Here is a 22,165-nt window from a genome sequence, read left to right as displayed (position 1 = left end):
GTTCTCACCCTGCTGTCACCCAGTCCCAGGGATGACACAGAGCATCTGCTTGCACAGTTACAAAGTTGTTTGCCAGTGATACTAAAAAAGCAAGACACTCAGTTCAGAAATTTATTTTAGAACAGGATGACAGAGGTCGAACTAAGAAGGGTGTTAAAAAAGACTTGGCAGCAGTTATTCACAGTTTTTCACCATAAGAGAACTACAGGGCATCCCATGGAATGAAAGGCAGCAATGCTGACTCGCAGCAATTGTGCTATTTATTACAGCAGGATGTTGTGGCATCCAGAGGTGTAAGTGGATTAGATACATACAGGCTCACTTTTGTTGCTAAATCTAGTGGTTGGGTTGGTATGTACAGCCTCTAGTTTGGGATGTCCTCACCTTGAGAAATTAGGGGGAGAGACAAAATGAAAGGATCATTCCACGTTTTCCCTGTGTCTTATTTCATTCTTCTAACCATCAATTATTGACTGTTTTCAGTGATGAGGTGACAGGCTATGTAGACTTTTGTTAGAAGTATGACAGTAGTCTGTACTGTCATCAGCCCAGTTTTGGATGTGCACACCCAGGGCTGAGTCTCTGATGTGCCTCCTCTGACATGCACAGAGCTCATCTGCTTCAGAACAGCTCACAGTCTGCTGTGCTCTTCTCAGAAATGGGCTGACTACCTTTCAGAACAGATTATGTGCAATTTAAATTTTAAAATGCACATATGCTTTGCTCTTCTCGTTTTCCTTTGTGTGACAACTTTGAATTTTAATACAACTGTCCAAACATACAATGATAAAACATGCAGCTCATGTCAGCAGTAAAATGCATAGTAATTTATTAACTTTTTGAGTGTGAATACAAATTGATTTGATGATGTGCCACATAATGAAAAATTATTCGCAGTCACAACTTGCATTCTAGTTGCTGCATTATTTTTTTTTTCTTAATTAAACATTACAAAGAGTTTGAAAACTGCACAACACTTGTTGGTGGCCAACAGGAAACTGTAATGCTATGAAAAGTAACCAGTGCTTCTACAGGTTTTTGAAGAATGTTCTTGATTCAGAAATTAACTTCTTCAAAAGCAGGTTGCCATATATTGCTTCACTGGGTGTTTTTTAAGTAAGTGTTCTTGGACAAAGAAACATTGTTTTTACTTAGGACAACCTCTCAACTCAACACCTTTAGTTACAAGTCATTAATGGTTTTGTCATATAAGTCAATGTATTTGTGAAACCATTCTGAAATCCATTACAATGTACTAAAGTCACTGTATATCTCTCCTTCTAATGTCATTGATGGCTGGGGCATTGTAAAGACACAGCAGAAATCTTCACACAGCACAAGCATCCCACATCTTTATAGGAACACAGAGATTGTTAAGAAAGTATCTGAAACTAATTAATTACATTTTGGAGAAGATGTAAATTTTTATGCACTTTGTGCCACATTCACTAATAATTATTAACTGTATAATTTCAGTATTTATTCCTTGAGTTCCCTTAGTTCCCTAGGTGAGCAGACTCCATCTCTGGCAGAACACACTCAGTGCCTTAGTGTTTGAAGAACATCCTGGTTACCACAGAGGAAGCTAAAAATGTGTGATGCACAGACTTCAGTAGACCACGGTGCCAGTTAATGTATTTTCCATCTATTCAGTAATTAGAGCTCTCACTTTAAGTCCACTAATGTCACACACAGGAAAAGAATATCAAATTGTATGGCTGGTCTCTTGAACAGCTCTTCCTGATGAAGCAATACACACATTTATTAAGTTTGGGATTCTTTCCAAAGAGAACATGATATTAAGTTTACTGTGGTGACATGCAGATCTAGAGACATGTGAAGACCTGATAATTCCTTGGTTTCTGTCCAGCTTGTTATAGACCTTCTAAACTGCAATACCATCTTTGATCTGTGGCATGACCTCTGCCACGGGCTTTGAGCAGCACTAAGAAGCAGGGAGTCAAAACAGCAGCAGCCAGAAATGGAACATCATTGTTAGCGACATCTTCAGCCAAGTGAATTCTGACAGTTGTTCTTCCTGCTCAAGCCTTTCACAAAAAACCAAAGCTATCTGTGTCCTAACTGGAGGATAATATGCCAAAGTACCTCTGAACCACAGCTTCTATTAAAGTTCTTCCTACAACCCAACTCACTGGATCCCTAAACAGGCCATAATGTGCTTCTGCATGTCTGTTAATGAACCATCTCAAATGAATCCTGGATGCTGAAGGAATTACATGCTGTGTAATTGATCTAAAGAACAGATTAGGGCTGGTGCTATTTCATTAAATCTTATTAGCTCTGGCTTAAGCACTTAAAACTGCAGCTGTCCTGTGTCAGACAGATTACACCCCCTGTCACATGGCAAGTGAGATTTTCATCTACTAGACCACAGTTTTTAAAAAGGAGCAGGCTGATGAAAAGGAATATAAACAAAGGACTGTGAAAGCCTCACCTTCAGACACACTGAGCCCCAAATTATTCCCTGAAATGAGATAGAAAGCTCAACACATTCCAATATGTATGAAGACCTGTTGTTTTGTTTCCATGTTTTGGTTTTAGATCACTTCTATGGAACCTGAGTTTGGCTTTTTGGATGTGGAAGAGCCCTGAAGAGTTCTCATGGGTGAGCACATTACAGATCTTAAACAACTGCAAGGGAATCCATTGGGTGCTCCCAAAACACCTTCTTTAGTTCTTTTTCTCTTTGTTGCTTCCACTGGAGGTTATTGTTCCTCGGGAAACAGTGAGTCAGCAAAACTAGAGGAAAATTTTGGCTGAGGAACAAGTAGCTTTAATCAAGCCAAAAGTAAAATCCAGCTTGGAAAACAGTTTATAGTTCTCAAAGGAGAAAGAGGTTTTTTTACCACAGGACTCAAGCTAAATTTTAGGGACCCTGACATGCTCAGAAAAGTCTATTTTTACTGCTTTGCCTTTGACAACAATGTGCCAGGCTTGATGTTCTTTCTCACCTTCTATTCTTCTGTCCTATGACCTAGTATTTAGCTCCATAATCTCCCAAATCAAACAAAATAGCAAATGAAGACTTTGATCTGAATTTTCTCTACAAGGCATATTGCACTACATTAAATACTTTTCAATATCTAGAACTGCTACACTGTGGGAAACAAGACTGAAAATCTGCACAACATTAAGCAGGATTTCAGATAATACTAAGGGGTAAAATATTGACAAAAGAACCATAGACTTTGGTTAAAACAGATAATACTCAAGGCTTTTTATTATTATTATTCCTTTGATGAGAGAATATTTAAGACCCTCTCACATGCAGAGTCACCATGTTAATACCACAGCCAAAGCAGTGGTTCATACAGATAAAGACTAAAGTAAAAATAATCCAACAGATGTGCTTTGCAAATATAAGAAATTATTTCAGCAAATCTTAAAAAAAAATGACAATCACAGAAAATACTGACTCCACCTTTAAGAGTTATCTGAATTTTTTTATATTAGTCTGTAAATCTCAGAGCCACTTATCTATCACAAAAACCTGCTTTCCTTCTTCTACCCTAACTCTAAGAGTTAGGCATTTACTAGTCACACTGATATATAATTACTTTCAACTTCCAGCCTTGTTCATATAATACAGTTGGCACTTACTCACTGGGACGACTAAAAACGGTGTGAATGACCTGTTACTCCCCAAAAAGCTCACCTGGTAAAATCATCTTTCCCCTCTTTTGCCTTCTCACCTCCCTCAAGGAGCAAAACTCCATCAGAGCAAACAAAAGGAAAATTCAGCTTTCATACAATTTAAAATGGGGCAACTGTGTCTGGATAGAAGATGAGAAGCCACTTGCAAACACACTCCTGTGCAAAGCTTTCAACAGCTGCTCCATGGACGGTAACTGCAATTTTAAATTGTCTACAGTCAACATAAGGAGGTTAAATGCAGGGCAGCTGTTCCCAATCTATATTTAGCCTGAAGCTTCCTACCTGGTTCAGACCTGCAGGAAGGCTTGAATACTGAGATTGTCCGTGATTTTATACCATATTCCTTGATTTATTAAAGATGCTATTCTCCCTGCAGGTCTTATTACACTGTTCAAAAGGTTGTGTTCAACTAACCGTAAACACGGAGTTTGAAGCATTTTTATATCTAGAATCTCACCCAGAATTATTCTTTTATATATATTCATGCGTGACGAGGCCCACACGACATAAATAGAGCTCAGCAATTAGCCACAAATAAACTCCAGGAGAACTGGCTTTGTGTTGCATCTTGCATGCTGTGTTTCAGAAATAAAATCAGGGCAAAATACAGTGATATGCTTTCCACATACTAACCAAGAGTTGACAAGAACTGATGGATTTTGCATGTTAAAAGTAAATATTTTATTACATATCGTGCCCTTGAAAAATTAACTTTGTTTCCATTCGATTTTGTTCAGCATGCCTTGAAATAGGGATGGCAAAAGCTATTCGAGGAACAGATCACCAAGACTCAACAGCACCGCAGTGACTGCAATTACCTGGCTCAGGAAAAACAAAGCAATTTTGTTTTTTAAAGCTCTATAAAATATTAAACAGCGAAATTAACAGATCCCATCTGTGTGTCTCCTTCACGTATGACTGAATCTGCTGCACTGAAAATCTGCACTGAAAATCTGCCTGACACGGAGCCACAGCCAAAACCCGCTGATGTCGACAGCGGCCATCAACTCTGACAGCCTTTGGGGTAAGACCTTGTCACTGCTCTGGCTACCTGTGCACACATCCTGCAGGAACCACTGGATACATTATTAAATTCAGGTTCACAAAGATGCTGTCAATGGGTCGACTACAGTAAAATATTCGTATTTCAGAGTAACAGTATTTATATACGCTCCCTACCTGCTGCTCTAATTTGCCTTCTTATCACTAGGTTTGTGTTTGCTTTTCAAATGCTGGAAAGCCTTTGCTGGCTTGCTCAGGAACCTTGTCCAGACAGTGCTCACAAAGCGTGTTTGCTCACATTTGACATTTCCACAGGATGGGGAACGAAACGAAAGATTCAAGTTTTTAAATTCCACAGGTGGCACCGAAGCCACTCGACTCATTTTGGGAAGCAGCGAGTATCCAGCTTCCAGGCAGCCCCTGGAACAGCACAGCAGGGCACCTGCATGCACAGCATGGCAGGAAGGGAACCTCACACTCACCTGCTCGGGGCTTGGGGGCCAACTGAGGCCTCTTGAAATCCATCCCTCCAGCAGGACATTTACTGCCTCGGAAGAGTTAAATATGCAAGTGCTATATTGTGATGCCTTCACAGCCAACAAATGTAGAACGTGGCAATATAACGGAGCGTGTGGCTATTTTACCTATTCAACATTTACCTGTGTCTATCTAGAAGAGGTCTCTAAAAATGCTGCTTTTCAGCAGCTTGAAGGTTGAGAACCACCTGTAAACATTTGCGGAACAGTCTCTCTCTAGAAACAGAGACTCCTAAACAATCAACCTCGAAATGCATCATATATTATATTATATTTCCAGTGTTATTTACAGATCTTCTTGTTTAGTACAATGAACCAGACATGCTGAAAAGGTAGGATTTTTCCAGTCCTCTTTTATACGAAGTACAATAAAAAAGGCACATGATTATTCACCATAGGAGTTGTGCACCAGTCAAAAAACTTAAAGCTAAAAAGCTACCCATCAGAGAACTCTCTTTATGAGGCAGTATTGGGATCTCTCCTTTGAACTCATCACAGAAAGATCTGTCTGTTAATTCCTCTAGGAGAGCTTAAGGAATCCGCTTCCCTGTCGTGTTCTGATCTTCACAAGATTTCCAAATCAACAGAAAACTCTTGTTAAGCTTCCCACATCATCTACTGGAGCAAGGAAGAGTCAAACAGGGCATGTGTGTGTCTGCTTTTTGTTCTCCTTCTTTCTTTCCTTTGAATGCCCGACTGAGGAGGACTCTGGACAGCCAAGACCTGTTCAAACTAATTTGCTTTAAGACAAATGCCTTGCAAGGTATGGCACACTGAGCAAGGGACAACAGCAGGAGGGGCAGCCCAGCCCCAGCAGTCAGTGTCTGCCGTGTTTTATCCAGTTCCTGATCATCCATTTCTGCCCCGAGCACCTCTGTACAACTAATCTGAGCCCAAAATTTGCATCCTTCGACATTTCCACTTCTAGACAACGGCCAGTGTCTCTGCTGATGATTGGGCCATTCTGGAAAAAAAATAAGGAGCAAGAGAAAAGACCAAAGGATTAGAAGAAGGAACAGGGAAGGTGAAAAGTCTAGAAGAAAAACAGTGCTAGATCTGCAAATCTGTAGAAAGCATGATAAAATGCCTGGAGATTTCCATATATATCAAGGGATAAAAGCCCTTAGAAAGTGCTAGAAATTCCTAGGAGAAGCTAGCTAATACATATAAAGTACCAAAACAACTTGGTTATTCTAGATTTAAGAATCACTGGAAAAATACCCCCCAAATTACTAGAAAAATCTCTAAAAACCACTAGTGAATCCCTATAGAGCTCAAGATACAGGAAACCCCAGAAACTGTAATAGTGCTTTTGGAAGTCCTAAAAATTATTTGAAAACTCCAGATCTAAAAGTTTCTGGAAAGGTGCCAGAAAAAGTTCTAGCAACAAAAATTCGTAGACACTAAAAAAAAAAAAATAATAAAAAAAATTACAAGCACAATCTTGACAATCAATACAGAAATTGAGAATATTCCAATCCAGGATAACTAAAAATTCCTGGAAAGCATACTCCAAAATTCCTCCTCCTAATAAAAGAATTCCTAGGAGGAATAATAATAATAATAGTAATAGTAATAGTAATAATAATAATAATAATAATAATAATAATAATAATGGTGGTGGTGATGATGATGATGATGATGATAATAATAATAATAATAATATTCCTGGGTAGCACACGAACTATGGAAAATATATTTAACTATTTCTAAAAGGCATATGGGGGAATTCCTAGTATAGTCCTCTAAAGACCTTCTTGTTTTCATTGAATATCCTCTAGAACATAATTCTCTGCAAGGCTCCCTGAGCTCTTCCATACCTGTGTGAAATCCCAGAACCTCTGTGCTGGCCTCAGGACATCTTCACACTTCTTCAGGGTCGGTGTCCTGCCCTTCCCATCGTCAACCAGGCATTTGGAGTCGGGCAGGAAGGCGGTGGAGCCCAAGGGCCCCAACTGCAGGACCCCCTCGGAGCTGTACCGGACGAGCTGGGGGAGAAAGGAAAGTCAGAGGTGGTGAGGAGCCCTTTGTCCTGTCTGTCCCCACCTGGGGCAAAGCTTGGGACCCCTGTTTAACCAACAGGGTCTCACCTAGAACACAGCATTCCCTCCTTTCATTTCACACCTCTACTCCCCCACCGTTCCCTGCCCACTGTTTCGCTGCAAAAGGGCAATCAAGAGAGTGAAGTAATCAATATGTAAATCATGCCCACTCAGCAGGAGCTGATTTAACAAGGACACGGTGTCAATTTTGCTGTGCAGTTTGTCCTTAAGAGCTCTGTTAGAGGCTATGGAGAGCAACAAGTCTAATTAGTTTTTTGTAAATAAACGTCACCAAAAAAAATCCCACCGCGCAACCAGGATCCAAAAATATGAGGGGGAAAAAGAAATCACAGGGGAAATGGCAGCAAATTTGCTAACATATGCTTCAGGCCTACATAATAAAGAATGACACACTGATATTTCAGTTTACTGTGAAGCACATTAAAGCAAAAATGCACGATGCTGATTTGGCAGCAGGCCAGTATGTCAAATCAGACTTATCTACTTCTCACTTCTGTGTTTAAATGCAGAGTCATTAAACCAGCACAATATTTTGCCCTTCTTACTGTAGAAGTGCAGCACCCAGGTGCCAGAAGACTGCAAAGTGGAGTCAGCCACGTGGCTTGTGTGCAGTGAGTCTGGATGCTGCGGGGTGAAGATCTGAGCCACCACAGAAATGCAATTACCACCCAGGAAATTCACTGCCTGTCTGATCTTATTGCTGTTATAGGGCTGAAATTACTTAACAAGAAAGGAAAGGAAGGTCAGCAGTGCCTGCCATTTATTGGATGCCACTGACCACTGGGTGAGATATCATTAAGAGTCAATCAAAAAAACTCAAATTAGAGTCCAGCTTTCTACCGCCATCCTTATTAACCTCAGAAGAATCATGCTGTGAATAATCATTTCTTGCTGGTGGTAAAAAGAGCATGGTCTACTTGCTCCCAGACCAGATGCTCTTTGACATAGTGTGTGTTCATTTTCCCACCTGCCACTTCTGTTCAGAGCAGCCACGTGAAGCAGCGAGTTAGAACTGAGCCTACATCAGAGAAAGCAAAAAGGATAACCACATGAGGATGCTCCATGTGAACAGTGCCATTGTCAAGGCACTGTCTGTACACACTAAAGCAAGACACACTTTTGGGGTTTTATTTCACTGTAAGGTTAGGAGGGACATATGTAAAAGAAGCTCAAGCAAGCAAAGTAATTCAAAATATGAATGGACCGCCAGGTCAGACAAATTAACTTTCTTTTTTCACATATAAAGGAGCTGGGGAAAAAAAACCACAAAACAGCCACGAAACTTCCATTTTTTTTTTTTAAGTAAAACCTGTCTGTGTATTTAATGGGCTCTCAGCAGAGTTCAAATGAACTGCAGGTATGGCTGAAACACTGACTACAAAATGTGTTCATCTTCCAGTCTTTACTGTCTTTCTCCAGTCCCAAAATACCACCCAGCAACCTTGTTGGCTTTGCCTTTTCTAGATAATCAGAACCACTGTTTATAATTGGCCACAGGTTCTGCAGCACAGGAACAGTTTTCCCTGTGGTTTAAGATGAGCAGCGTTTTCTGTACTGGCACTAAAACAGTCTCAAATATTCTTTGTCTTCAGAATCTCAAAAACCGGAATTGCACCAGCTTTGCATCACACTAGCCACGTACTTGGGAAAGACTTTGTTATACAGCAGCCTGTCAAAGCAGAACACACCAGTTTTGCTGAGGCTTTAGAAGTGGAAGGTACATTATCACTGTTATAAACCATCTCCAGTACTGAAAGTGGCAGCTGTGTTACAGCTCAACAGGGTCAGAGGTGGCTCCGTGCAGGAAGCTGCTGTCTATACAACGACCAGACAAATGGAACAGCATGGGCTTAATTTTCCTGAATCTGTACTTTCTGTTAAGTTTTTATGGCTACTCCAACAGTCATTAAAACTTAGACTTATCCTGCAATGAGACAGAATTCTAAAAAAAACACACCCAAACAATTATCTCAGTTTAGACCATATTACATAGTAAAGTTTTAGTGCTTGCTTTTGCAAAATCAGAGGAGAAATTCAGGTTCAAGAAACTACTATATGATTAATAACATCTCCCTCCAAAGACTTCATATCTTAACTTCCTAGAGACAACACAAACTATGAAAATAAAACAAGCATTAAAATAAGTTGCTTATTACTGTAAACTAGAAAGCAGGAACTGGGATACAGTCAATGAAGTGAGAAAATTACACCTGCTGTGTTCAAACTTGGTCCTAAGTGTCACTACTATACAAAGAAACAACCTCTGAATTTCTGTTAGAATTGTGGATCATCATGCCAAACAGTCAAAATCAAATGACAAAATCTCCTTTATTAAGGAATATTAAATCCTAGTCATTTAAAAAAAATCTTAGTGCAGGTTCTGATGGGCTGAGATCATTAGGTATCCACACGCTCCCATTGCAAGCTGCAGAACAGAAACAGAGTTTTATACATCATGGGGATGGACCTTGGCTCAGTTTTTTATCTGAGAAGAGCTGAAGGATCCACATCAATGACACTGAAGCCAAGTGCTCTGTTACATACTCAAGATCTGATCCTGATACCATCTGCTGTACCAATGAGGAGATAGGAGAGTTTTCCCTTCAACATTCAGAAATCTGAGCAGAATGCAAAAGACGTCAAAGGTTGTTTATCAAACCACCTCACCTGGTTCAAAAACAGTGAGTGCTGCTGCCTGTGGAATGTGATCCTTCAGGAGCATCAATGGGGGAAGTAAATGGCAGCTTTCACCTGAAGGATCTGACTTACAAAAAATCCATTCCTGCTAATTCACAGTCAAGTGAAAAAAGCACAGAATGATTACAGATAACTGTTTGCAGGAAACAGTTACATGGAGGGGCCTGGTAGAGTTCAACACTAAATTTAACCTCTCTCTCCCACCCTTGTTCTCCAAGCAAAAGGAAATCTTTAATGATCCTTCAGTCCTGCAGGTTAAGGCAAGTTGAAAGCTGACACAGAGAGTGAAACAGTGAGCTATACAGGAATCCCAAACACCCTGTGCCTCCAGGATACTTGTCACCACAAGACACATCAAATCACAAGTTACCAAATTTCCATGTTTGTTCCAGAATCTCACCCATCGCTTCCTGCAAGTGAAGAAACTACCTGCATGCAAATCTGGGAAGCCAAATAGCTCTGCCAAGCAAGATGTTAAATATCTGCCTTCTAGCAACGGTTTAAGCAGAACCTTTCATCTCCTCTTATCCCATCTGTTTGCATAGCTGTGAGCTCCAGGAATCCCAGCATCGAGCTCTCCCCTCTTTCTGCTTGATCCCAAGGTGGGCAGTCCTTGCTCTCACAGCTGCAGAGCCTCCTCTTTCTCTCCCTGTGAAAGGGAAGGGAGGAGGCTGGAGAAGGAGGCTGTTCACCCTGGCCCTTCTATCCTAGGATGCCATTTTATTTAGTTCTCCTCTCCTTCCACACACCATACAATCAGCTCCACAGCTTTCCTCACAGACTGTGAGACACTGAGCATTTCCTCTGTGAAAGTGCTCTCAGAAGGTCCTGCAAAACCTGCATGTCTTAGGGCCATTCTAAGAAGCTTTCAGAGCAACATATTCCATTTTTGGGGGGTTGTATCTGCCCCCACAACCCCATCCTGTTTTGTTTGTTTGTTTTTAATTTGTTTTACAACAAAAGGGTCTCATGTAAGTCTATAGAACCACTGAGCTTTGCAGGTGATTGAACAAGGTAGGACACATGCAGAGGCAAGGCAGTTCAAGATCCCAAATATATTTCTTTCTTACTAATTTTCTGTAGCCCTGGACTGTTTCTCCCAGCTGTATTTGCAAACAGTTTTGTCCTGAAAGTGATTAGACTCAAACTTCAGATCCAATGAACACATATAAAAAGGACACTACTCTTCTGTAAAAAGAGTTTTCAAATCAACTTGGACTGATGCAAAACCTTGTCTGGATACCCTTGGCTGTTAGCTTACACTGCCTTAGCTCAAGTCAAATTCATCAAACCAAATTGATGTAAACTCAGGCTAAATGCATTCCAGAGCATCCATAAAAGACTTCGTCCCCGTCTGAATAAAGAAATTTAAAAGCTGATGTCACTGACAAGATGTGATTTATTGTGGTGAGACCTGATCTTGGAATACACACAGGGAAAGGCATTTTGCTCATGGAGAAGAGTGGTTTTAGTTTGGCATTGTAATGCAGGACACCACCATTCAGAGGTGTGCAATACCCAAGGGAAACAGAAGGGCAAGAAGTAGAAGAAAAGAACATTTTATCCCAGATGAACAGTAATCTTCCTCCTAACTCAGTTTTCTTTAACCACTCACCTGACTCGTGTTGTTTCAGTGGAACCACGTGTACTCTAAAATCACTGGTAATCTGCTTGTCAGAACTGAGGAGTATGAAAAGCAAACAAGGCTGTAGCTGCATGGGGGGATTCTTTCACTTCAGTAGGACACACGAAGCACCAGTGACAACCCAACTGGGAAAACGAGTTCCATATTTATATTAATTTATATTCAGTAGGCGTGTACAAATAACCCAAATCTCGACTCAGCAGGGGTATTTTATGCCCTGTGCTTGAGATGAAAAATGTCAGAAATGGAAAGCTAAATGCAGCAGACAACTATGCTCACCCAGGCTGATTAGAAGAGGGGCTCTAAAAATGTTTATTTAAGATATTAAAACACTTGCTGTCAACACCTTTCATGCAATGTGCTTGAATATCCTTGATTAGGGTTTGTGCAGCTGTGGTTCTCACACTGAATTAATTTTGTAAATTGTGGTGAGATGATAGAAGTTTTCCAGCTGTGTAATCATTAATTAACTTGGCTGCATTTGAGTGGCTCCAACCCATGCTTGTCTGTGAAATACTCAACTTAGATAAACCATCACCTTTGCCTTTGCTTGGTGTTTCTTGCAGAATGAAAACTTTTTTCCTGGTTTTTGGTTTTTGTTTTTTTTTTTTTTTTTGTTCATTTGTTTGTTTTAAAGGGAAATGGAAACTGCTGCAGGATGATTTGGCAGATTAAATTTTTGCCTTCCCGATACTCTGATAGTTCTTAGACACAGGGGATGCTTTGGATTTTAAGGGTTTGGGAAGAGTGACTTTCTCTTTTTATGTGTTTGTACAGTGCTAGTAACAAAAGGGCTCTAGCCTGTGGCTTCAATGTAAAGTCTAAAATCAGCTTTTCAGGCTTTTCCAGAAAATTTCACAGAGACAGGAACCTGAAGACCTGTAGCAGAAATGAGCCAGCAGTGATTTAACTGTCCCTATCCAATTCCTGGGCAGTAAATACTTTGTGTACTGTTATCTGCACTTGAGAAGATCTGCCCTGCGTCTAGTCTAGGACCCAAAATCCAAAAGCCATAATTTACTGGGCAATGTATTCATATCTTACTAAAAGGAAAATTACTTGATCCTTAATGGCTAAAATTGGTCAGAGTTGGCTGCTGAGAGGTGAGCTCCCTTATACTCCCAAATTATCAAAAGTTAGTCAGGAGAAGGTGGGCATGTCATCCTTCCTTTCAAATAAATTCACAGTAACTTAAGCTCTCATCTATTTTCTTCTAGAAGTCAAAGCATATTCTATGAAACAGAAGTCATGGAGGAAAACAAGTAGGTTAAGAACTTAAATTGCAAAACAAATTACAATCAGAACCATTTATTTCATTAGTCTTCTAAGTGGTAGCACACTGACAGAGATGAGATGTTGCTAAGGGACTTTCTGGAAGGACTTAAATTTGCCGCTTTCTGGTCAGAATTAGAATGGAGCAAGAGAGTAAAGTCTCTCTGAGTGCCTTGACATCTCTAACAAGAGTCTTCTTGAAAAGGTAATTTACATCTAATTAAGCAATGCTATTTTGTTACCTCACTCAAAGGCTGCTCCTTCCACCTCTACTAGGAGAGTGTCAGTCAAATGTTCCATAATGATCCTGCCAAAGGTGGACGTTTTGTCAGCAGGAATTACTGTCTGTCTCGCTTTGCTTCCACGGTGATGTACGAGCCAGGACTCCAAATCAATATATGTATCACTGAACTTTGGATAATTGTTAAGTCTGATAAGGTCAGAGTTTATTTACACAGGAGAATGTTCATTAACATAGTTTTGATTCAGATGATACTTCAAAAGAAACTAGAATTACATTTCAGAAGCAGCTCAAGTCCTGGATTTAAATAATATCCAATTTATATTTAAAAAACAAGTGAAATCACCGTGAGTAGGGAAAGAAGAAATGTCATTTGAAAATCTTCAGACATCTGTAAGAAAATAATAATATGCACAGGGACTGACAAAAAAAAAAGAAATCTCCTATTTTAGAAAAGTCTTAACTTAGGGGATATTCTTACCTCCCTTTGATGTTGATGTTAAATATGTGCTTAACTTTTTGCCTACCCGGGGAATCACACCAGCAGCTTGCTAAATAATTTCTCTCTAGGAGCCTATTGGACCAAGGAACAGTTGATTTAGAGAGGTACAATTCCTAAAGTAAGTCCTGTCATAACAAGGAGAGCTGCTCGCTCACACAGACCACCTAAATTAATTCATCTTCAGTGGATCCCTGTTATTTAAACAAATAAACACGATTCTTCTCTTTTCCTAACTGGCCTCTTCAATGCATAGATTCACGTGCTGAACAGCCTTGGAAAGGGCACCCAAAAAGACTGGAGTAAAGCCACATATTTGCCTTTGCAACTCAGGAATGCACTGCCAAACTCAAAAGCACCAAATGACCTTTTGTTTCTTCTGAAAATTCTTCAAGTTAAAGGTTTCTCGCTGATGATGGGATTTGAACCACTTACCTGAGAGGACATTCCATGGCATGGATACAGGATTGCTTTGTCATCCTCTTCGGCTCCCTGGTCCAAGCAGTAGCCACTGGCTTTGCTGTTCCTCACCTGGAACCAGAGCAGAACAAACCCAGCTGGGTCAGAAACCAATCCCCGTGATCCAAGTCCCATCCAGCCAAATCTCAGCTGTGCCACCCCATCAACACAAGCAGTGTGTAAAACTGCCCTCTGAGAAACACATGGTTATTCTTCAGACAGGACAAGATGCCAACAGTGAATTTGCTCCAGGAAAAGACATCATTTGGACAACCTGCTGTCTTCACAGACCTCGGGTCAGAGTTATATTTTCAGCAATTACTCAAGGATCAAAAGGCCATAAAATTCACTCTGACCCAGGTCAAATTTTGCTCCAAATTACTCTTGTGTAAACATAAATTTTGACCCTGTTGTGTTGAGTACGTGACTTAATAAACAGCATAGGAACTACTCAGGTGTTATGTCTTCCTATCCCTTATATAAAACCAGAAAAGCATGTGAAAAAAAAATTATTTCAACTGAGAATATAGTACATTGTTACGTATAAGAGTGACATAAAGCACATTGCACAGAAGGGTACAGGTTCAGAGATCCAGTGAAGTAAAAAATTCTTGTGCCTCCCCAGAAAAGGAGAATTTACAAGTCTATAAAAACTGGGATGGAGCTCTTGTGAAAACCCAGGCCTTTCTCTTGAGACTAGAAGTATTACACACACATATTTTGGACACAGAAAAATTTTACAGGTATCATAAACAAGAAGTTATTTAGACAGACACTTTGGAAGAGTCAACAGGTCAGTTTTTGTTTAGACTGTGAAGCATCTCTCTGGCCACCCCCATAATACAGAAACAGCTGCTGCACAAGGTGTCAGAGAAAATCTGTAAATAATCCTTTATATCACAGAGTACAAGCAGACCAGGGAATCCAACTGGACAAGGGGGATCACCAACAACTAAATTTCAGGAGGTTTTTTTATGACTCAGGCACTATAAAGGCTAAAGAAGATGAAGACAGCTTTATGACACGGCTTTAAAAATGTGAATTGAGTCACTAGGAAATATATTTTTACTACTGTTTCAATCTGTTTCACATCTACTCAATACATCTATTTTCCTTTAAACTCACTAAAATCCAGACATCTTTTCCTCCAGGAAAATAACCAGAGGAGAAAGTATTTAATAACAAGCCTAATGCCATTTAGGATGAAGCCTTAAGTTTTTTCATTATGGGCACGTAAGGCTGAAAGGGACCCGTGCCAGTTTATACCAGCTAAATAGCTTGTGTGGCTCCATTTTATTAAAAATGTTAATGAATTTTAGATATCTGCATCACTGAGCGTTCTGTTTGACTCAAGAACCTTCTATGCAACCGCTCAGGAGAAACAAACTTCATTTCAGGGCCCAGCTTGCTCAGTGTCTGCTATAATTGACACAACATTGGCAGTTCTGCCAATGCTCTTCGCAGTTAACAGCTTTCTCAGAGCTGACAGATACCAACAGCTCCTGTTGAGTTTACTAAATGTCTTTTCTCAGTTACCGACGGGGATAGTTACATCAGGATGCAAAGTGATATTCTGCAATAAAATTTGCACTTTGTATCAGTATCTCAAGTACCTGGCTTATTTTTACATGAAGTCAATCAAAAAGGAAAAGTGTCCACTCAGTTGTCTTGTGGGAAAATATATTGCCTGTGGATTTAATTGCGGTTCAAGTAGACAATTAAAATCTTAAAAACATGATGCAGCAGGAGAGCTCCCAGAACTTCACCCCAGTTCACCATCATAAATGACAGCAGTCCTTCTATTACAGGCACGTGACACAGATTTGAAGAGTCATAGAAGGCACGTCTGACCTCTTTAAAGATTGGGGGCAAGCGAATATGGGAGATTTGACTGGTTCACAGAAGAGAAAGAAAAGACCCAGAGAGCTGAGATGAACTGAAATGTCCAATTTCTAACATGTTTGGATCCAGCAGTTTATCAGGGTTGAGTAACCTCCCCATTCAGCTGCTTTCGAGCTGGTGTTCCCAGGTATTACCCAACACTGCTACACAAGTGAAAATGAAAGTACAGAAAATATGGAATTTGAGCACGAGGCAGCAAAATTGCTTTTCCGCTAATGACTTTTTTTGATGAGGAGATACAGACCTGCCAAATGGTATCCTCACCTCGTAGTCTGAACAAGGATATGTTTCCTTTTATCCTGAACAGGATAAAAGGAGGATTGCGAAAATGAATTAATAAAATCAATGTAATCCTTCAAATAGTTCAGCCAAACTCAAAGAAGGGGTTGTTCTTTTGATAAAAACAACTCAGCAAACTCAACTCTTCTCATAGTTCATCAACTATAATTATTTTAGCTCTCTTGACTGCTGATGTTTTCTTGATGATGTCTGTGGCAGCCTGTTTAGGAAGATGATTACCTCGAATTTATGTTCTCAGAGCTGCTCTATTTAAAAATGAAAGAGTTTGCATATCTTTGTTAGTGACAAGGATTTCACCTGATGTGCTCCAGTGAGAGGGAAGGGGCTTCTCAAAGCCACACTTCTTAGTGTTGATTAAAAGCAGGGGAGGGTATTTTTGTTGCTACTGCTGTACTGACTGTGCTCTGTACATCCTGATACCACTAAAATGAAAGGACTTCTCAAGTGCAGCCATGAGGTATTTTCAAAGGCATACAGTACCTCTCCATAAGTGACTGTGTTATTGTAAACCCTCATTTCAGGGTACACGTTCTCCAAGTACCACTTAAAACTCCGGCACTGCAGTCGCTGTCGCAGAGCAATTCTTTCAGAAACGTCTCCAAAGTCAACTCCAGGGTTCTGCAAAGCAGAAAATGAACAAAGAAATCTCACTGCACTGACTTTATGGTTGCTTTCTTCACTGAAACCAAACTGGAGTTCATTTTGTACACCAAGCTGTACTTTCCCTGTCTTCTTTCTCTTTTGTGAGTAGCAGCTCATCAAACAGCTGCCTTTGAGTGTAGACAATAAATATTAATGAAAGCCAGTGGAAAAAAAAAAAAAAAAAAAAAAGAAGGATAAAGAACAGACAAAAACCCAAACATAAATCAAAACAATGAGAATACAATAACAATGTTGTTACTTACAGCAATTCTAAATGTTTGCAATCAATCCTGAAGCCTTTGCTTTCAGATTTGTTTGGAATTTAGGAGTAATTCTGATCTAAAATATGGCAGCTGGGTCATGGTTTACTCTAGTAAGAGCTTTGGGTATTCACTAATGTAAATGACATCAGAACAGACCTGTTAAAACTTCAAAGCAAAGCTGCTCAAAAAGTCATTAAGTTCCACTAAGCATTCGTACAGATCAGCATTCAGTTTTTACTGGAACTGGAGCTCATTTGCAGACTTGAGCCATAAAACACAGTTAAATTCAAAACCTTCTTTATTATTCTACTTCAGAATTTAATTCATGTTTAAATACAACCCCATGAAAAGCAGAGGTTGGAAGACTCAAGTCAGTATGACCAAACTCAGCCATTTAAAAACGGCAGGTGCTGACTTAGAGTCTGTTGATTTAAAGTGTTATAAATCATCAGTTCAACAGCAAGACAGTAAGGGTTACCTCACCGAAAAATCTTTTCCAACACTATATTAATCAAATGGACTGAAACTGGGGAGTTCTGCATGGAATCTGTCTGAAGTGCCTTGCACTTTTCCTCCAGGAGGATTTCTGTACGTTCTGCAGATTGTATCTAAGGCAGGGTTACAGCAGCAAATCTTAGCTCAGCGTTTATTAAAACCCCCAACAGATGCCTGGTTTTCAGGAGAGAATACAAGTGTAATACAGAACAGGTTTTCCTATTTGCCACACAAAGAGTTTGCTGTGCTCACTGCTGCTTGCTGATGCACACTCTGTCATGAGCTCTCAGTGCAACATCCATTCAAATGAATGTTAATTTACGTACTACTTCAGGCTACGTGGAAGGGGAGCAATCCTTTGAGGCACTCAGTGCAATAAATCATTCCAGGTAAGGTTCCTTTATCTCTAAAATTGTTGAGGAATAGATCATAAGCAGGGGGACGCCGAAATATGTGGTTAACTAAAATAAAGCTATGCTGACCTGCTGCTGAAGGTTATAGGAACATGACCTTGCAGATGTGGCCCAGACCATCTGCTAATCTGGGTACACATTATGCAGAGATCCTCAATAACTGGTGAGGGAGTGATTTGTGACATAGATGGTGGGAGTTATAGAAGAGTTAATTTAGCTCGGTTTTGTGGTATGGGAAAAAACACATTATTTCTCTTGCCTCCTTTCTGCCCTATTCTTAAATGAGGCAATAAAATGCCCTTTTTGCAGTTCTGTTTTTACAGAGCATGAGAGCAGCAAATTGAGCAGCTGTGAAAATGCTGTGCTCACCCTCTGTGCCAGCTGCAGTCCTGTGCAGGTACAGAGTGATGGCACAAGAATGAGGTGTCTACAGATATTCTTTTCAACCAGCTAGCAAGGTTTCTAGTTCTCCTGCAGAAGGTTTTTGTAATGGCTTATACCAGTACAGGACTTCTGAGCCATCTGGATTGAATACTACAGTGGAATAACTAACACTAGCTTCCTTCTCCTGAGAGCTAATAGGGTTATTTTTATGATGCACATTTTATCAATCAATCAATTTATTTTATGGAAAGAAAATTTTAATGCTTAGTACTGCTCCTGATTTTATGACTTTTATTGTAGATGTGCCTGGGTTTTTTTCAAAGCTTTGCTCTATGGCTCAGTGCATAAAACTACATCAATAAGTAATCACAGGGAGATTAAAGGAAATCATATTTTGGTGTAAATGCTTATTTAAATATCATCGTTCCTCAGAATTCATTTGCAGGTGTCATCAAGCAAGCAAATTTTCTGAGGTTACTTTTTCATTTCCTATTTGAAAACTAACCATTTCAGCAAGTGGATGCAGACAGGGCCAAAATGCCCCTAAAAACTTAGATGGTCACTGTTTTGTCTTCCTCCTACTGTCACAGAAATCTCGTGTGGGAAAAGTTATGCAGTATTGCCTTTTGTTGAGGCAAAATAATTCTCTGCAATTACCTCTCATGCCAAAAGAAGTCACCAAAAACACATCTCAGAGACTTTGCACAGTGTTCAATACTGAACAGCAGCACGTGAAATTCAGATGTGTGAGAACATCTGACATATTCACACATCACATGGAGAAGAGGAAACATTGCTGGTTTAGATACATATTTTAAAATATACATATATTTTAAAAGCTACAACAGGAATGAACAAAAATGGGGTTTCACATATTTCCCAGGTACTAAAGCACAAATAGATATTTAGGCCATAGACTAAATCCAATGAAGTGTTTAACAAGACTCCCATGACTCTGATGAAGCCTAGGTCATAACTGAATACTCCCAAAGACACTGCTGGATTTGTGTATTTTCCTGTTCTGATAGGAACATTCTTGTTTCCATTTGCTTCAATCAGATCTGGACAAAGCCCTGATATAAGGGTTAATGACACCATCATTATCTGCAGAGCAGTGTATGCTTCCCCTCAGCTGCCCTGTGCCCCTTCCTGTGAATCATCTGGATGTAAATGCCACTAAGGAATACAGCAACACCTGCCTGGGATATAACACACAACCCTTCTCTCCAAGAACTATGCTCAGTGGAGATGTAGCACGTGATATACTTACAGAATAAAGTGATAAACTGAACCTACACTTTATCTAATATTTATATTACACGGATTCCTACAGGGCTCCACATGGCATCCACAATTCATGTGTGCAGTGAGAAACACAATGTGTTCACATGGCATCTCTCAGACTGTGGACAATAAAGCCAGTTAATATGTGGTTCTTTTATTACATACTTTGTATTTTATGCTGGTGAGGTCTACTGAGTCTCAGGATGAATGATAGTATTTATTTATGGACATTTCTGCAGTCCCCACCACTGCAGCATATGAACACCTCAGAGTTTAATGGCACCCCAAATTAACGACTTCTGAGGAAGCACATAAACCTGAAACATTTTGCTCTAGTTAAATTATAAATCTGTGTCGCTGCACACAACAACCTGTGCTGAGCACACAACCAAACCTAGGCCGAGGAGGTGAGTTCATGTGGCAGAACTCTCCGTGCTGAGCACACAGCAGCTGACAGCGCTCCTTCCCTGAGCTTAGCCCGCTTCTCCGGCTGTAGCAACACCCTTCACCTCCAAGAGCTAACTAGGAACAGCCATCCACGTTGCTGCCTGTGTTCAGGAGAGAGTGTGCCCTGTACTTACTGCCATGGGGATGTTCCAGGCCATGTAAACGTGCGACTTGAAGTCGTCCATCCAGACCTCGGCGGCGCGCAGGGCGTTGCGCTTTGCATAGTAGTCGATGTCGTTGTTGTAGGGTTTCTTGGTGCGCTCGATGTGAGCCACACGAGAGCAGGGCAACACCTCCATGCTCCCCCCACACTGCCACACCTGCCACAGGGACAGAAAACAACCACAGGAGTTATTTTTTTCCCCCCCTTTAAAGGCAACACTACTGCTCCTTTTCGGACGCCGCGCATGGTGTGTTTGCTGGTCGAAGGTGGGGGCTGTTGGATGATTCAAAATGATCCCCCATTTACCTGCTTTGGGGGTGCACACTGTCTATAGATGAGTCCAATGTGAATGCAGATGCCTGCACTAGGTGCATAAGTTTAGAAGCCATAAATAGCCAAGTCCCTTCCATAGTATCTCTGCTCTTGGAATCCTCAGGCAGAGGATAACTTATAAGGTGGTAACCTCTGCCATAGGGACTATTTTAACCTGGTGCTTGTTATTGAAACTTCAACAAAAATCAGCTGTATCATCTGTCTGTGTTTAGCACACGAATGGTGCACTGGGAGGGGCTCTAAGGTCTCCCTGGAGCCTTCTCTTCTCCAGACTGAACATCCCCAACTGCCTCAGCTTGTCTCCACAGGAGAGGTGCTCCAGCCCTCTCATCATCTTACCTCTCTACTCTGAGTGGATGAAGATGGATAAAAAGGGCTGTACAAGGGACTGTATCACCCAGCCTTCCCAGACACCACTGCACCCAGACTGTGCAATCTTTTCCCTGTTGATTATTTACTGTCTGAATTGAGGAATAACGAGCACTTGTCTCTTTGCATCAGTGAGATTTGGAGTGATGCAGGGTGAGTGAAGCTTATGCACTTCAGTTCCCTCAGGTCTGCACCTAGTAGTATAGTCTAGCTGAAATAAATAAAAGATATATAATTTATTGCTTTCCAAGGTTGCCTTTTACTGCGAATAAAAGCACATTTCAATACAAAATGTATTCCAGAACTATACTAGGGCAGTTCTCCACCTCACCTGCCTTCTCAAGGACAAAGATAAACTGCTTGGGAAGATAAAATCTCCTCTGGTTTGGCTGTTTTTTTTTTTCTTAATACTTTGTTAGGTAATATTTACTTGCTGTTTTCCCAACAGTTCTGTAGTAAATCACTGGCCACTGGAATTTACATTTGACAAATGGAGTACACTGAAAAACACACTGCTCATAAATTTGTACTGACATGTGCTGAGGCTTTCCAGTGCAAAGGGGAAGGGCTACAAAACCAGAAAGGAGTTAATTGATTTTCACAATCAGAAGGGGAAATGAGCAGTACACTTTAGTATACTGGTATTTGCCCAACCCAGCCTGGAAGTCAGTTATTTAATGCACAGCACATTTTTCTTTCTCTTGATATGGCTAATGACCTTGTAACTCTTATTTATACATCCTGGTACCAAGGGCAAATATATTATCTGAGTGACAGATTTATTTCCTTCAAATGACAGTGCTCATACTAACCTGAAAAGGAAAAGGTACTAAACTGCAACAACATTAGAGAAAACAGTTTAGCTCATCTGTAAATTCAATGCAAACAGTTATTTATCAGTGATAAATTCTCCACAGATGAAATCCACAGGGAAACAGACACCTGGCTTTGGAGAAAACACAACAAAAAAGGCAGCCTGGAGCTTGGTGCTCAGCACTCAGCATGGATCTGTGCTGTCACCTCCTTCCCCTACCCCTCAGCCCCATTTTGCTCTTTAAAGAGGCAACATCTGCTGAAGAGG

General features: G+C 40.4%; 1 protein-coding gene across 2 annotated transcripts in view; it reads right to left on the bottom strand.

Moving 5' to 3' along the window:
• Nucleotides 1–807: 807 nt before the first annotated feature.
• Nucleotides 808–22,165, bottom strand: part of GALNT9 (polypeptide N-acetylgalactosaminyltransferase 9) — a 135,878-nt gene continuing 114,520 nt past the window's right edge. For both annotated transcript variants that reach the window (XM_017815623.1, XM_017815624.1), the window contains 5 exons: nucleotides 20,354–20,539; nucleotides 16,772–16,909; nucleotides 14,066–14,161; nucleotides 7,034–7,201; nucleotides 808–6,177 (listed from right to left, as the gene is read on the bottom strand). In XM_017815623.1, the coding sequence (XP_017671112.1) occupies nucleotides 6,031–6,177; nucleotides 7,034–7,201; nucleotides 14,066–14,161; nucleotides 16,772–16,909; nucleotides 20,354–20,539 (735 nt within the window). In that variant the 3' untranslated portion in view covers nucleotides 808–6,030. The remainder of the gene's footprint in view (nucleotides 6,178–7,033; nucleotides 7,202–14,065; nucleotides 14,162–16,771; nucleotides 16,910–20,353; nucleotides 20,540–22,165) is intronic.

The sequence above is a fragment of the Lepidothrix coronata genome, unplaced genomic scaffold (assembly GCF_001604755.1).
Source record: "Lepidothrix coronata isolate B3197 unplaced genomic scaffold, Lepidothrix_coronata-1.0 Scaffold51, whole genome shotgun sequence".
Lineage (NCBI taxonomy): Eukaryota > Metazoa > Chordata > Aves > Passeriformes > Pipridae > Lepidothrix > Lepidothrix coronata.
The sequence above is the reverse complement of the archived record's forward strand: the minus strand, read 5'-3'. Positions and strand labels throughout refer to the sequence as shown.